Here is a 15,766-nt window from a genome sequence, read left to right as displayed (position 1 = left end):
ACAACCAACACTCCAAAGTAAATCGTATTTTTATAAAGTTGTTTGAGAAAGGAAATGTAGCGGTCCCATGGTGTAATGGTTAGCACTCAGGACTCTGAATCCTGCAATCCGAGTTCAAATCTCGGTGGGACCTTCTTTTTTTCTCTATGACTTTTTATTTCTATTCTTATTATTTTCTCACAAACAAATGTCCCTCTCTAGGTTGTTGAGCGTAGATTTCGAAGTCTTTGGAAGAGTGCAAGGCAGGAATTTAGATCGCCGTTAATCGCAGGAGTGTATTTCCGCAAATTCACACAGAGTGAGGCTACTCGGCTGAAATTGGTCGGATGGTGCATGAATACGCCGCAGGGAACGGTAACCGGAGTGTAAGCAAGCTTACACTGTTGTGTTGTAGAATGCAGGGGGCCAAAGAGAACATCGATTCGATGAAAACGTGGTTGATGCAGACCGGATCACCAATGTCAAAGATTGATCACGCCGAGTTTAAGAATGAGAGAGAACTTGATGTCGCTGAATTCCCCGATTTTGCCATTCGTAGATGCATTTGTTTGTTTCGAAACAATCGAGAGAGACAATTATTTTGCAGTTCGAAAGCAGAGTTTAGTCATGCAGTTCGATCATTACATCCTGAGCGGCTTTGCAAGCCGACTGCAGGCTGCAGACGTTCGCTCCTTTGACGGATTGTTGTACATCCTTCAGGAGTATGAAGTAGAGAATGGGAGCTGGAATCAGAGTGTAGTCGATCTGTGAAACACGGAGAAGTCAAGTCGAGTCGTCTCTGACACCGGCGTCGGCTTCTTATGATTCGAGCGCAGTTCTGGAGATACAATCGGAAGAATATTTTTGGTATGTGTATTTCGTATTAAAAGTGAATGGTTCAGGTCCTTATTGAAAGAGTTGGTAGAACTCTTGATCTATGAATTAAATTTGTCCGATTCTGATAAGAAGGAAAATAGCGTATGATTTGGAAAAGGATTGGACTGTTAGGAAGGAGTGGATTCCCTGAGTACGAACTCTGAGTTTCTTTACTGGTCGGCGATTCAAAATTGGCTTCAAGTCTCATGTGCGTTCCACTTTCTATATAGAAAATGAGAAAGAAAACATCTCCCATCACATTCTTCTCGGACCCCTCCCAAAGCAGCACTCTCAGCTTCCATTCGCTCTTTCAACGCTCCTCGGACTCCACGCCGGAGGACGAATCGAATCTGATCCACCTCATGTACAATGCCTTCCGCTGCGGAGCGTTCGACGATCCGTCGGTTGGTTCGCACGAGGACTGGGACTCCCTGTTCGAGCACTACAATTTCCATTGGCGTCGCTGCTCCCTGCAAGGCGCCATCGCGGACGAATCCACGCGCCAATCCTTTCAACGCATTTGCCGCTCATTTGCATCCGACGACGCCACCGAGCGGCTGCTCTTTTCCCTCCACACCGCCGAGACGGTCGACGATCTGCGGCACATTCTCGAGCTACAGAGAGAGATCGGCCATGCCGATGCGCATGATGGCGACACGTTGGAATCGGTGAGCGATGCGATGTGGGGCGCGACGACATGCATTTTGCGTCTGTTCACGGTGTTCGAAGCGAAGGAGAAGATTTCTTCGCTCTGCGCCGAAGCGCGGCAAATCGCCAAACGCTGGGAAACGCTCGGGAGTTTCGCGGGGAAAGGGATTGCCGCGGTTCTGACGAAGTCGCGGGAATGTTGGGCAGAGCTGGTGGAGGAGATCAAAGAACCGCGGGGATGGCTGGACGCGAAGCGATTTGTGTGCCACGCGACACTATTACTGGATCGGCTGGGCGATTTAACCGCGGGATACGCCGTTCCCGAAACGCTCGCGGGGGTTTCGAGTCACGTGGACTGGCAGGAAGCGATGGAACACTATTTAAGGGCGCTTTTACCGCGGGACGACTCGGAAATTCCGTTCGTTTATTTGCCGTTTTTGGGCGACGACGCGGCGCTCCGAATTCTAATCGAAATCGCGGGGAATTCCTGGGGGAGTTTCAAGCAAAGTGGCGGGAGTTTCGAAACGTCGCTTCGCGGATTGGCGGGAAAAGTGCGTTCGCAGAAACCGTCGCTGCAGCGGCTTTTCTTCGCCTGGTTCGCGCGCTTTCTACAGCGAAACGCCCGCCAAGACGAAGAAAATTTGGCGGCAAGTTGCCGGGCGTTGCTGATAACCGCGGGGGAAGTGGAGGAACGCGCGGGAATGTTTTGGAATGTTCTCTGCGACGTGTTGGACGAAACCGCGGTTCTGGAGGGATGCAGATGGATCGAGGTAGAAACGTGGAAACCGTGGAAACGTAGATAATGGGGAAACTCCCATGGGAAACGCTGGAATCGCGTTTACCGCGGGAAAACGGCTGGCTGGATAGTGATTTGTGTTCCAAGGATCGTGGAACCGTGGAAACGGAGGCGAGGTTCTACGTGGAGTAGGGTTCCCGCGGGGATGTGGAGTAGATTGGGCGGGCTGCTGCTTCGCCTGCGTCGGATGGAGGGCTGCGCGATCGGCGTCGAAATCGCGGGAATCCGCGGCGTTGCGCGGGTGGAAGCGATGGATCGCGTTGACGGGTAGGAAATCGTGGATCTGCTGGAAACGCGCTGCGCGGATGCGAACAGAACCGCGGTTTCCGGGCTGACGACGGCGACGCTGCGCGAAACGCTCCGATGGCTGGTCAAATGGCGCGATTTCGCGGGGAAAACCGCGGGAGATCGAATGGATGAGGCTGTGGAAACGGTGGAAACGGTGGAAACGGTGAACGGCGTGATCAAGGAGTGGGTGGAAAGGCTGACTTCCCCGCGGTGCGGAATTCGGTGGTGTTTGTCGAGGGATCTGCGCGGAGCGATGCTGGATGCGATGGTGGTGGCGAGTCTGAGCAGCATGAGGGACGGGGAAGAATGGGAAGGCGAAGCGAAGAGTCCGTGGATGGAGCCGTGAAGGATGGAATGGAATGGCTGGGTTCAAGGTGTAGCTGGAAGCTGGAAGCTGAATGTTCTCTGTTTGGTTGTGTGATTTAGTCGATGAATCGAATGAATTGAATGAGTGAATTGAATGAATGAATTGAATGCTGCTTTGATTGAATCTTTCCGATTCATTCAATGATTCAATGACTCATTCATTCATTCATTCATTCATTCATTCATTCATTCATTCAATTCCTTTCTTTCATTCGTTGTTTCTCCTCTTTTTTTAATATTTTCTCTGTTTGATTCACACACAATCCTCCTTTTCTCTTTACTGTTTCCCACAAACTCATCCAAGAAAACAAAATCGAAAATTCCCGAGCTACGCGCCGATCTCGAGCTTCTTCGCCTCGCTCTCGCCCGCGTCCGCCTCCGTCCGCTCTTCGCGATCCCGTTTCGCGCTCTCCTCCGCCGCCTTCGCGTTCTGCGCCTCTTCCTTCGGCTGATTCGCTTCTTTTTCTTTTTCTTTTCCTTCTTCGGATGGCTGCTTGGCCGTTTCGTCGACCGTTTCGTCGACCGTTTCATCGGACGGCTTGCAGAGCACGAGCACGTGCGTTCCGCTGATGCGCACGCGCTTCACGCCCTCGATTCCCGCGATTTTCTTCGGCGTCTTCACGCAGCCCTCTTCCGCGGGGATCAGCCGCGTCGCGCCGTCGCCCCACATGTACAACCCGCGGGGACCGAAGCACCCGCTGACCCCGTCGAACGCGAACACGCCCTCCATTCCCGCGGGGACGTCCACCTTCCGGAACTCCCCTCTACATGAAACGCCCGCCCGGTTCCCACGTGAAGGAAACGCCCGGGAGGCCGAGCTGCCCCTTGGCGTTGTCCCCCGCGGCAAAGACGGCGCCGTCGGCGTCCAGAAGAAGGCAGTGGGCCAAGCCGAAGGCGAGGTCCTTTACCGCGGGGATCTTGGCGAAGACGTCGGTGGCGAGCGGGTAGGGGATCGTGGAGTGCGCGGGGAGGAAGGAGACGGCGGCCTCGGTTCCCGCGGGGGCGAGGCGGAGCATGTCGGCGCCCCAGAAGTACCAGAGTCCCTTGCGGTCCACGCAGCAGCTGGAATTGCCGCCAGCGAAGACGCGCGTCACCGGCCCGGGGAAGTCCGGCTCCTCCACGACGGTTCGGTCCTACGCGGAACGTGGAAACGGAGAAACCCACGTGCTTCCACTCCTGGCAGAGCCGCTTGGGCGTCCACTCGAGGGAGTTGTTGGAGACGCCGAGCTGGCGGTGCGTGTTCTCGCCCATGGCGTACACGACGTTGTCGTCGCCCAGGACCAGCGTGTGGTGATTGCCCATCGCGATGTCCCGCACCTGCACGTTCATCTCGCGGAACGCCTGGAAGGGTGAGGAGAAAATAAAAGGAGAGAGCTACGCTGTTCTTCTTGGGGAGGCGTTTCACCTTGTAGTCCATGTGACCTAATTCGCCCTGCGCGTTGCCGCCCCAGCCGTACAGATGGCCGTTGCGCGTCAGAGCGAGAACGTTGTCCGCACGGCAGAAGATCTTCACGATCGGGCCTTCGCCCTTGCTTATCTTCGAACTCTGGAAATGCTCCACGCGACGGAAGTGGTCCAGACTCTCGTGCACGATGTCCGAATGGCCCAGATCCCCGTTAATGCCGTTGCCGCACGTGTAGACGCCGCCCGAGGCGTCCAGCAGAACGGAGATTTCCTGCCATTGAAAAGAGCGAGGAACTGTACGTCGCCCACTGCGATGTCGACAACTTCGGTGGCCTCCACGTCCTTCAGGGGGGTTGGAGTCGTAATCAACTTCTTTTCTAATCCCGAACTTAACTAGCGCTCACACGAGCTGTGCACACGTACACATCCAGAAGAATTATTTCCCCAGCCGTACATGAGGCTTATGGGCTTCTGTCCTTTGGCAAGAGACGGAAGGCGATCTCTGCAGTGCTTGCAATACCAGGCACCCTCAGGAACCTCCGCTACCTTCTTGAATTGTTTGTTAGGAACCTTTCCGCAACATTCGCAACCAGACTAGATGAGTCACACAACCATACGAAAAATATACCATGCAGTAGGTATGATAGGCATTATCACATCCATCACAAAGGACGAGCACGTTTTCATCACAGGCTTGTTTGCAGACCTGGCATTTTGTCATTTGCTAGCATAACAAGATCTGTAATATCCCTTACTTCGGCTTGTTGATTCTCCATCCTTGATGAATAAGTGTTTTTGAAAGTGGAAATATTGAAACGCCTCCTTATCAATATAAATCTAGATCGTTAAATTCGGCTGGGAAAATTTCCTATCTCTATTTTCTGCTCTCGGTAGACCCGTTGGGACCGAGCCTGCAGATGATGGTGACTGAAGTCGTTTCGCAACGAAATCTGGCGTATGACTCTTTCGTGATCCATGAGAACATATCTTCATTCCATAGTTCTAGGGTGGTTGAAAACTCTAGTTTCTTGATAATCAAGAACCACTGCGCATGCATTCTTTGTATGTTCTTCTTTATAGTCTTAAGGTCTCTCTATTAGCCCTTTATATATAAAATAATGAAGTTGGCGAGAGTTATAGCCAATCGAGCACTCTTGCTTTCTCTCCTACTCTCGTTTGCTTTGAGTGTGGAGAGATTTGACGTAGAAGAATATGATTATGAAATAAATAATGACATTGATTATTTTGAGGAAGACGACGTCGTGCTAGAAGATGCCCAGTACGACTACGAGGAAGTGGTCGGCGAGGGAGCTCCAAACAACATTATCCCGTTTAAGAAATATCCTGGAGTGTATCTCGTTGATCTAGAGGGCGTATTGTATGCTCTCGACTCAGACAACGGGAAAATCCTCTGGGCACGAAAGATCAGTGACAAGTTGATGCGTGTGACTGACGCGCCCCCTCCTCCCGAACCTTACGGGAGTTCTGGGAATGCAACTTCTTTACAAGGTAGGCGCGGTCGAATTCGATTATTTGTAGCACATGTAAATAGACCGTTCAATGAAATTCTGGTTACTCTGGATGGCTACATTTTGATTCCTCGTGTAGATGGTAAATTTAACGTGTTTCAACATTCAATCGATAACATTATCAACAAGGACACGATTTCCGTGGACATTCCTGGTCCGAACAGTACTTCTTTCCTTCATTGGGTGTGCTAATCTGTCAGATGACTCGTCGATCATCTTTTTGGGTTCCAAGAAGAGTTCGTTCATTTCGCTCGACGCCCTCACAGGCAAGCGTTCCTCTCCCGGTTCCTCCACGTCTCCCGATATGGACGTATATTTCTTTTTAAGCATTCCATTCATCCATATAGTTCATCTCTTCTCTCTCCGAAATCCGCGTGATCCGCATCGACAAAGGCGTCAACTGCTTCAGCAACCGCGGCTATGAGTTCTGGAACCTCACCACGACCACCATTCTCCTCCAATTCAGCAACGACGTGGTACTTCTCCGTTTCTCCTTCCATGCAGATCCGGCACATCGACGAAGTGGCGCACATCTCCGACCTCATCTTCACCGATGCCTTCTCCGTGCAGGCGCTGGGCCTCGACGGCTCGGAACTCTGGACCACCACCTTCCCCAACATGCTCATCCAGGGCTATTTCGCCTTCAACGACTCCTTCGTGTTCATCCGAAACTCCCGATCCCTCACCGCGGATCAGGGAGTTATTTCCGATGGCGTGAAACTCCTCCCGGGGGGCGACCAGCAGGTCGACAACCACGTGCTGCTCGCGCTGCTCTTCTCCCCCGTGGGGAACCACCCGCAGCTCCCGCTCCTCTCGTCGCTCCCCGCGGAAGAGATCGACCGGATCCCCGCGAAGGGCGTTACGTCGTCGGACGTGTGGCCGATCACGAAGAGCAATCTCTCCGAGGGCTTTCCCTCGCTCCCGCTGTACCACGGCCGTCCCCGCGACCACAGCTTCGGGCACGACTCCGTGATTCTGCTCGCCATGCTCGGCTGCGTCTTCCTCTTCTACCTCCTCTACCGCTGGGCCACGTGGCTCCTGCAGCGCTATCTCCCCAAGGAAACCGCGGGGGAGGCCGCCATTCCCGTGTCGTTCCGCGAGGTCGCTACACCGCCGCCGCCGCTGTCGCCGTCGCCGTCGCCGTCGCCGGACATGGCGTCGCTGCACGTGATTCATCTGTCGGGCGGAGCGATCCCGGTGTGCACGGGACTGTACCACCAGGACTTCGAGGTGGGGATTTGGAGGCGCGGCGAGGCGTAGGAGAAGGAACTGATCGGGCGAGGCGGGTTCGGCGCGGTGTTTCTGTGCAATAAGATGATCGACGGGATCGACTACGCGGTGAAGAAGGTGAATCTGACGCGCGGAGGACTGGAGGGCGAGCACACGCAGCGCGTGCTGCGGGAGGTGAAGCTGCTGGCGAAGTTCGACGACGTGAACATCGTGCGGTTCTACAACGCGTGGGTGGAGCAGGTGGAGCTGGATAAAATGCCCGCGGAGCTGCGGGGAACCGAGGAAACCACCGAGGACCTCACCGAGAAGTCGCTCATCACGCAGGAGTTCCTGCTGACGAACACGCTGGGGACGGAGGGCGGCGTGCTGTCGACCTGCGAGGAGACCAGCAGCGAGCTGGCGAACGGCTCGGGGGCGGGGAGCTTGGCGTTGGGCGAGGGATCGTTCTGCCCGTTCCAGTTCGAGGACGATTCGTCGCGCTTGACGTTCAGCGTGGAGTACTTGTCGAATAGCGCGTTCAAGCTGGATACCGCGGAGTCCTCGGAGGAGGAGGAGTTCGATTCGAATTCGGCGTCGCGTTCCTTCCATTCCTCTTCGGAATCGGGTTCGGGTTCGGAATCGGGTTCGGAATCGGGATCGGGATCGGCGTCTTCTTCTTCTTCATCATCATCTTCTTCTTCTTTTTCTTCGTCTGCTTCAACGTCGAACGGTTCCTCGCTCTCTCCTTCCTCGGCTTCTTCTTCTTCTTATTCCTATTCCACGTCCCACACCCCGGGATCGCCCTCCCAGCTTTCTCTTCCATCCAAAGAGCCCCTCGACCCTTCCCTCGACTCCAAAGATCCCGTCCAATCCGTCCAATCCGTCCAATCTCAGCCCAACTCCATCCAATCCATCCAATCTCAGCCTCCTTCCCTCGACTCCCAGTCCGCCGTGGTCTCTTCCACGCCTGTCGCTACTGCTACCGCTGCTGCCTCTGGGGTTCCGCGCGTGCGCCGCCGCGTGCGCCGGCCGAGCGCTGCGAGCGCTGCGAGCGCTGCGAGCGCTGCGAGCGCGTCGTCGGGGCTGTCGGACCTCCTGCAGCAGTACGCGCTGGTGCTGTACATCCAGATGGCCTACTGCGGGCGCACCACGCTGGAGAACTACCTCAAGGACCCCGCGCGCGTGGTGCGCGAGCGCGAGCTCCTCGACGTCTGCGTGCAGCTCTGCCACGCGCTCACCTACATCCACGGGAAAAACGTCATCCACCGCGACGTGAAGCCCGCCAACATTTTCTACGGCGAAGACAAAGTCGTCCGGCTCGGCGATTTCGGACTCTCCCGCATCCTCAGCGACGCCAACCCCGTTTCCACCTTTTCTTCCACGTTACCTCTAGTCGGTTTCCCCCGCGAAACGCGCGGACGCCTCGCTTCCCTCCAGTTTATCCGGCTCCGCCACGACGACGCGCATCGGAACACAAATCTACGCGTCGCCGGAACAATTCGCGGTCAACTCCACCTACGACTACAAAAGCGATGTGTTTTCCGCGGGAATGGTGCTGTACGAAATGATGTTCCCCGCGTTCGCGACCACGACGGAACGCTACATGGTTCTGGGGAGAGCCAGACAGGGGGAGTTTCAGCATGACAAGGAAACGGTCAGCGACGCGTTCTTCGACCTGGTGACGCGGATGATGGCGAAAGACCCGCGGAACCGGCCTTCCGCGGGGGAGGCTGTGGAACTGGCGAAGCAAATTCGGGAGAAAAAGGAGCATTTTGTGGTGAAATTGAAGGAAGAGGAGGATTTCGGAAGGTAGAAACGGGGAAACGGGGTGAAGGGTAGGATCCAGGTGCTGATCAGCTCGAAACTGCAGGAAATGGGGATGGCGCAGTGCATAAAATCGATGGAATTCGATTCGAACGCGAAGAAAATCGTGGTAACGCTGAATGTGGATGATGTGAAGGAGGTAGGGTGGAGAGAGGGGAAGGGTGAGGAGTAGAGTGATATTAGCGATGTAAAGGAGACGATCGCCAAGATTGAAGGGGTAGACTCTGTGAATTAAGTGTCATGTAATTGCTACATGTTCGGAGTGTTTGTTTGAATCGACTGCGGAGGAGGGGCTCGGGTCCCAATGGACCGTGGAGAGGGAGGAGGAGATTTACAATCTCTTTTCGGTGGAAGGATGAGCAAGTACTATGCTGTGGAACAGATTGCCAAAGCCATGAAGCCGCAGTTGGTGAACGGCGTCTGGCAAAAGCCGAAGCTTTCTGCAAGAAGAATCGCTCGCATTCGAAAAGAGTGTTTACGTTATGGAACGATCAATGGAATCCAAGCTCGTACTATTTCTGTGTTGAGCGAGTGACAATTAGAGTGGAATCCCGAATGGGACAAGCCTGCCAAGTCCTGGATCCCGAAGTCGCCCAAGGGACATGCGTTTGATAACAAACTTGCTGAGAGGTATCGTTTCGGATTTGAGTCGTTGATTGTAGAGTTGCTCTTATCGACAAAAACTTGAAGGGAATGGACAAACTAATCGAAGAAACTCGCAAGGTGGGTCGAGTTGCTCCATTCTGATGGTGTAGGAAGCCTATCTGACAAAACCTCACACATTCCTCGATATAAAACTAGATGCAGACGACTAGTAAAAATTGATTGCAGCTGATTCACAATGTAGCGACGAGTTCTTTGAAATTGGAAAGCGTGTGACGAGTAAGGCAAGAAAAGCAAATCGCGCTGCCGAAGCTGCCAAGGCTGCGGCAAAGGCTGCGGCAAAGGCTACAACAAAGGCTACAGCGAAGACTACAGCAAAGGCTACAGCAAAAAGCGCAGCGGAGACTGCGAAGGAGCCTGCAAAGGAAGCCGAGAAGAAAGAGAAGGTGAATGAAAAACAAAAGATGGGTAAAGAGGGAGCTAAGAAGGAGAAGGGAAAAGAAGCAGAGACAGATAAGAAATAAAACAAGCATAGTTTGGGTGTTTGTTTGGACACACTTTTCTTTCGTTCATTATGAGTGAGAACGTGATTTCGCTGCGAAAGGAATCTGGAGAGACTAAGTAAGTGGCTTCGACGTGGAGTCAGTCGAAGAGACACCCAAAAACCGAAAGAAGCGCAGTCTGTCACTACAAATATTCCGCAGAAAGTAAATCGTATTCTGCTACGAGTGGCCATCATTTTGCAGCAAACTACATCGAATGGAAGGTCGGTGACCGTTGTGAGGCGCTATACAAGGAGGATAATAAATACTATCCTGGTTAGCTATAATTTGAAAGAGAACTCATTCTCTAGCGATTGTTCACAAGATTGACGAATTCCAAATTGATGTGACTGTGTTTTATATTGGCTACAACTCGTCGGCCGTTCTCGATATGTCTCAAATTCGCAAACCTACAAGTCGCTGGGATGTCGCAGATCGTCTTCCTGAGAAGGATATCAAGGTATTCCTGATCCTGCCTTTTTCTGTTCTGTAGCCAGGAACGAAATGTCGAGTCATTTTCCACGGTGATGGTAATTTCTACGACACGATCATCGAGAGCGTGAATGGCGACGATGTGAACATTCGCTACACCAAGTTTGATACGTACGACAAAGTCCGCAAGTCCGATCTGAAGTGGATATCTGTGGATGTGTTCTTCAGCTGTAGAATGGCAGGCAAGACGGAAGACGTTGTTTCGGACGATCTCCGCATTCTCCCAACCGACGACAAGAAAACGGTGAATCTAAAGAAGCGAAAGGTGAGGATGAGGAGATCGCTTCATCAAAGATGTACATGTTGCAGAAAGAGAAGAAAGCGAAGGAGGAGAACGAGTACTACAAAAACAAGCAGTCCGCGTGGCAGCAATTCCAGCAGCGAACGCAGAAGCGAAGAAAGCTTCTGGTCGCGGAAGGAGTGATTTCGGATCGTACGCGCTCGTGTGGGTGCTTCTGATGTGTAGCATTCAAGAAAGAAAGTATTTTCCGCACGTCGGAGGGATCGCAGAGGACATCGGGAGCTGCTCCGATCGAGCGAACGATGACACCGGCTCCAAAGCGTGTGAAAGTGTGTCGTGTTTGTGTCAACAAATAAATAAGCAATCGGAGAATGGCATTCAAAAATACCAGATTAGTAGCCGAAACCGTACAGAGTTCTTCCCTGTCTCTTCAGCGCGTACACAACGTCCATGGCAGTCACAGTCTTTCTCTTGGCGTGCTCCGTGTACGTCACAGCGTCACGAACCACTCCGTCAAGGAAGGTCTTCAGCACAGAACGGGTTTCATCGTAGATCAGACCCGAGATACGCTTGACACCTCCTCTGCGAGCCAGACGACGAATGGCGGGCTTCGTAATACCCAGAATGTTATCACGCATCACCTTGCGATGTCTCTTGGCTCCTCCCTTTCCAAGTCCCTTTCCTCCTTTTCCACGTCCAGACATTTCGATTTAGTTTGTCAGTAAAGAAATGAATGAGGATTGTCAACCTTGGATCGATCTGACAAAATCCACTCGAACATGGCTGTCCCATTTGATTGGCCAATTTGATTTTCACCAATCATTTGCTCCATTTTTGGACCGGCAGAATTTTGTCTGTTCCTCCAATTTTAGAAAGTGTCATTATTGTTTTAATACTTGTGTTTCAATGGCTCGTACCAAGCAGACTGCTCGTAAAAGCACTGGAGGAAAGGTTCCTCGTAAACAATTGGCTACCAAGGCCGCTCGTAAGAGCTCGCCCACCGCTGGAGCCGTGAAGAAGCCCCATCGTTATCGCCCCGGAACTGTGGCTCTGCGTGAGATCCGCAAGTATCAGAAGAGCACTGAGCTTCTGATCCGCAAGCTGCCTTTCCAGAGACTGGTGCGTGAGGTGGCTCAGGACTTCAAGAACGATCTCCGTTTCCAGAGTTCCGCTGTGATGGCTCTTCAGGAGGCTGCTGAGGCTTACCTGGTTTCTCTGTTCGAAGATACCAACCTGTGCGCCATCCACGCCAAGCGTGTGACGATCATGCCGAGAGATATGCAGCTGGCTCGTCGCATCCGCAACGAAAAGTAAGAAATCTGGTATTTGTCAATACCATCCTCACTCTGTTTGTTAACAAAAAGGCAAGAAAAGTGCTGAGCAATGACAAAACCGCTTGGTGCCATCATAATAATAGTTACAAAAGAGCGGTTGCATCGAATCGGCCGGCAAATGCCGATCACAGGTTTCGTCGACAGTGTAGAAGAACACGTACCCCTCTTTTGCATTCACATTGGAAAACGTTTTGAAGGCATCGCCCGTCCACGAAATCTGCATTTTAGCCGCTCTTCTCCCTTCCTTACATTAAACAGCGCATACGGATAGAACGGAAATCGCTTCATGTCCAAACTCACCACAAACGGATCGTCCGTCCCCCTCACCACCGCTGCCGCTTCCTCCTCCACCGAATCGTACAGCAGCGCGTTCCTCACCATATCGATCACATCCACATGAATCTTCCCGCTTCCCGGATTCACCGGCCGATCGAACGACAGACGCACTTCCTGCCTCCAGACGAGCGTCTCCGCGCTTTTCGGCACAGACGCGAGTAATGTCGGCGGCTCGCTCGCTGCGTCTCATCTCCTCCGCCTGCCTTACAATCCACCGTGTGGAACGCGAAGCGCGCCGACGACGGCGACTCCTTCGACCCGTGACTCCAACATCCCGCGGGGATGATCACCTCGTAGTTGGTGTCCGGCTCCAGCGCCGTCAGACATTTCCCCACGGGGATCGTCACGGAAAGCGCGCCCGACGGCTCGCTGGACAGGATGGCGCACGCATCGCCCAATCGCGCGCGAAGCACCACCCCGCCAAAACTGCGCGCCAAAAGAAGCGGCACGTCCGTGGGCGCGAAATCCCCGCGGGAATAGCGCACCACCAGGTCGGCGGTGAGCGGGGCGGCGGCGATATCCGCGGGACGAAGCAGCTGCGCGGTGATGCGCGGCGCGCCTAGTGGAAACGTGGAAACGTGGAACGTACTGGCGACGGCAGTGAACTCGAGGAGGTATTTCCCGCGGGAAAGCTGGTTTGGGGGAAGCGCGTGCCCGGAGAGGGAATCGACGATCATGTCGGGGAGCGAGGGACGGAGCCCGTAGCGAATCCGCGAGTCCAGCTGGGGAAGCGGACAGCGGATGCTGAAAGGGTCGATCCAGCAGTCCTCCGGACGAATCGACAGCGGGTCATACGCAGTGAAACTCCCGAGGACCGAGCCGGGTGGAGTCAGAGTGGAGGGTGGCGAAGATGTCAAAGTGGGAGACGAAGACGACGAAGATGTCATTTGGGATGAGGATGTCATTTTAGATGACGAAGATGTCATCGTCTGAGACGAAGATGTCATCGTCTGAGACGAAGATGTCATCGTCTGAGACGAAGATGTCAAAGTCTGAGACGAAGATGTCAAAGTCTGAGACGAAGAAGGGTTGGCGGGGAGGAGGACGCGTCGGTAGGTGGGTCCGAGTCCGTCGATGGGCTCGAGCAGGAAGAAATAGCGGAGCGACTGCTTGATGGTGACCGTGGTGGCGAACCGCAGCGTCACGTTGCTGTGCGAGTAGATGCTCGTCGCGCCCAGCGGGGGGTCGCGCAGCAGAATCTCCGGGTAGTACAGCTCTGCCGTCGAGTGGAAACGTGGAACCTACCGGTGGGGGATTTTCCGCGGAGACGCATGATCTTGCCCTGGGAGATCTGCGGGACCTTTCCCACGACGGGGAAGTAGGTGCAGATGACGTAGACGTTGAGGTCGTCGTCGTCGAGGTCGTCGTCGTCGGGCGGGAAGGGAGCGGCGTCGCCGTGGAGGAGCGGGATGTAGAGGTGCTCGGAGCGGTGAGGGATGAGGTAGTCGAGCGTGATGCCGTTCTCCTCGATGAAGGAAATGGAGAACTGCTTGAGGTCTTCCTTGTCGTTGGTGTACATCGCCATGCAGTGGAAGCGGCCGTGCTTGTTCGCGGTCAGATCCACGATCACGAAGGACGTGGTGGTGCGGAAGATCGTCATGGACGCGTTGGCGGGCACGAAGCTGACCGTCTGCAGCGAGAGGTCGAACTCGCGCGCCTCCATGAACCCGTCGCGCACCCAGCAGATGGCGGAGTATTTGGTTTGGGGCTGGAGGTCGTTGACGACGTACCAGGCCACTTCGCCGTAGTCCACGGCGACCGAGAAGGAGCTGATGAGGCGGCGATGCGTGTTGAAGACGGAGCAGTTCACCAGAACGTCCATGTTGCTCTGCGAGAAGGAGATATTCGCGAAGACGTCGAAGTTGGTGACCAGCGAAAGCACGTTCGGCTGCCGAGGCACTTGATACGCGATCGACACGTTCTTCGCGATCACGTTCTGCCCGTCGATCGGGACGCTCTGCAGAATGAACACGTAGCGGTAGTCCTTGCTGGCGATCGGAATCGCCAGGCTTCGCCGCTCGCAGGACGACGAGCCGGGGCAGAGCATCTGGGAGTCCATAAAGCGGAGATACCGCGGATCGAAGGTGGTTTCGTGCGGGGCGGAGAGATACACATAGATGTAGAAGTTGACGAAGACGAGCGGCCTGCCTTGGGCCTCCACGTCCCACGTGAGGCGAATCACGTGCGAGGATTTGGGGATGACTTGGAGGCGCGGCTGCACGACGATTGGCCGAACGGGCGCGAGCTCCAGCGGCACGGACCACTGCGAAGGAATCGCGAGGAGCGAGCGAGCGGGGATGGCGCGCGTGGACACGTGATAGGTGGCGTTGGGCGAGAGCGTGGCGGGAGACGTGATGGCGATGGCGTTGCCGGATTGGCAGAGCCGCTCGGTGGAGCAGGTGTGCGTCATAATCCGCGGACGCTCGTCCTTGCAGCCGTCCACGCACTCGATGCGAAGCTGCATCGACACCACGGAGAGGTCGAAGCAGAACGGAACGCGCAGCAGCACGCGGATCCCCATCCCGCCTCCGTTTCCACCGTTCCCCGATTCATCGTAGTACCGGTCGCGCAGCAGCGGGATCGTCGCGTTCTCGCACTGCTGCTTCCCGTAAATCTTCCGAACCGCGCAGATCTGCCGGATCTGCCGGCTGGGCGCCTTGGTGAGGAGGTTGGTTCCGTTCACGAAGCGCGTTAGGAACATGTCGTACGCCGTGTTGGCGTCCAGGCCGCAGATCGTCGCGGGCAGCGTCGCGTCGAACATCGAGGAGATCGTGGAGGGCTTGGGGGTCAGATCCACGCGGACCAGCTCGCCGATCGCGCGGTCCACGACGTCCACGCTGACGCAGCCGTGTTTGTCGCGGGACAATCGGAACTCGGAGCACGCGGGGGGCTGGCATTCGTCGAAGAGGTACCCCCATTCCCCGTTCTGCTTGCACACGCGACGCAGCGAGCCGAGGAACGGGAACGGGCACGCCACCGCTACCACGTTTCCACTCTCTGTCCGCGGGAACGTGACGCCGAATTCCGACCTGGAGGGACACATAATTCGACTGCATCGCCGCTGCGCCGCCTCCCAGCGCCCCAGCCGATTGCAGGACCGCGTGATGGCGCCGGTGAAGGCCGCGGGGCAGCGCAGCGACTGCACCGTCCCGCCCTGCGTCCGTGGCCAGTGAAACGCCCCGTCGGACTCCTCGGGGCAGAAGCAGGGGCGCTCCTGGATGCTCTCCCACTGCCCCAGATCGCTGCACTTGCGCAGCATGGCGACGGAGTCGGAAGACGCGCAGGGCACGGTGACGATC

The 15,766-nt window shown here is 55.0% G+C and overlaps 7 protein-coding genes; 5 read left to right on the top strand and 2 right to left on the bottom strand.

Moving 5' to 3' along the window:
* Nucleotides 1–189: 189 nt before the first annotated feature.
* On the top strand, nt 190–677 carry GSBLH_T00000652001 (uncharacterized protein; the record flags this gene model as incomplete). XM_013038889.1 has 2 exons in its annotated part: nt 190–365; nt 395–677. The coding sequence occupies exons 1-2, from the start codon at nt 334–336 to the stop codon at nt 675–677; spliced, it is 315 nt and encodes a 104-aa protein (XP_012894343.1). The 5' UTR covers nt 190–333.
* Nucleotides 678–3,253: 2,576 nt separating this feature from the next.
* Nucleotides 3,254–4,813, bottom strand: GSBLH_T00000651001 (uncharacterized protein; the record flags this gene model as incomplete). XM_013038888.1 has 5 exons in its annotated part: nt 3,254–3,717; nt 3,746–4,086; nt 4,118–4,294; nt 4,332–4,745; nt 4,775–4,813. The coding sequence occupies 5 exons, from the start codon at nt 4,811–4,813 to the stop codon at nt 3,282–3,284; spliced, it is 1,407 nt and encodes a 468-aa protein (XP_012894342.1). The 3' UTR covers nt 3,254–3,281.
* Nucleotides 4,814–7,200: 2,387 nt separating this feature from the next.
* On the top strand, nt 7,201–8,739 carry GSBLH_T00000650001 (uncharacterized protein; the record flags this gene model as incomplete). The annotated part of the gene is made up of 1 exon (XM_013038887.1): nt 7,201–8,739. The coding sequence occupies one exon, from the start codon at nt 7,201–7,203 to the stop codon at nt 8,737–8,739; it is 1,539 nt and encodes a 512-aa protein (XP_012894341.1).
* Nucleotides 8,740–9,223: 484 nt separating this feature from the next.
* Nucleotides 9,224–10,059, top strand: GSBLH_T00000649001 (uncharacterized protein; the record flags this gene model as incomplete). XM_013038886.1 has 5 exons in its annotated part: nt 9,224–9,428; nt 9,462–9,549; nt 9,582–9,642; nt 9,675–9,733; nt 9,767–10,059. 5 exons carry the CDS (start codon nt 9,224–9,226, stop codon nt 10,044–10,046), a joined length of 693 nt encoding a protein of 230 aa, XP_012894340.1. The 3' UTR covers nt 10,047–10,059.
* A 37-nt stretch (nt 10,060–10,096) lies between these two features.
* Nucleotides 10,097–11,153, top strand: GSBLH_T00000648001 (uncharacterized protein; the record flags this gene model as incomplete). Its single annotated transcript, XM_013038885.1, has 8 exons — nt 10,097–10,143; nt 10,175–10,236; nt 10,269–10,340; nt 10,376–10,524; nt 10,558–10,697; nt 10,731–10,821; nt 10,851–10,989; nt 11,023–11,153. 8 exons carry the CDS (start codon nt 10,097–10,099, stop codon nt 11,151–11,153), a joined length of 831 nt encoding a protein of 276 aa, XP_012894339.1.
* A 2-nt stretch (nt 11,154–11,155) lies between these two features.
* On the bottom strand, nt 11,156–11,501 carry GSBLH_T00000647001 (Histone H4; the record flags this gene model as incomplete). XM_013038884.1 has 1 exon in its annotated part: nt 11,156–11,501. The coding sequence occupies one exon, from the start codon at nt 11,499–11,501 to the stop codon at nt 11,190–11,192; it is 312 nt and encodes a 103-aa protein (XP_012894338.1). The 3' UTR covers nt 11,156–11,189.
* Nucleotides 11,502–11,526: 25 nt separating this feature from the next.
* GSBLH_T00000646001 (uncharacterized protein) lies at nt 11,527–12,141 on the top strand (the record flags this gene model as incomplete). XM_013038883.1 has 1 exon in its annotated part: nt 11,527–12,141. One exon carries the CDS (start codon nt 11,527–11,529, stop codon nt 12,109–12,111), a length of 585 nt encoding a protein of 194 aa, XP_012894337.1. The 3' UTR covers nt 12,112–12,141.
* Nucleotides 12,142–15,766: the final 3,625 nt, after the last annotated feature.

The sequence above is a fragment of the Blastocystis hominis genome, assembly GCF_000151665.1.
Source record: "Blastocystis hominis, Singapore isolate B (sub-type 7) whole genome shotgun sequence assembly, scaffold_0".
Lineage (NCBI taxonomy): Eukaryota > Bigyra > Opalinata > Blastocystidae > Blastocystis > Blastocystis hominis.
The sequence above is the reverse complement of the archived record's forward strand: the minus strand, read 5'-3'. Positions and strand labels throughout refer to the sequence as shown.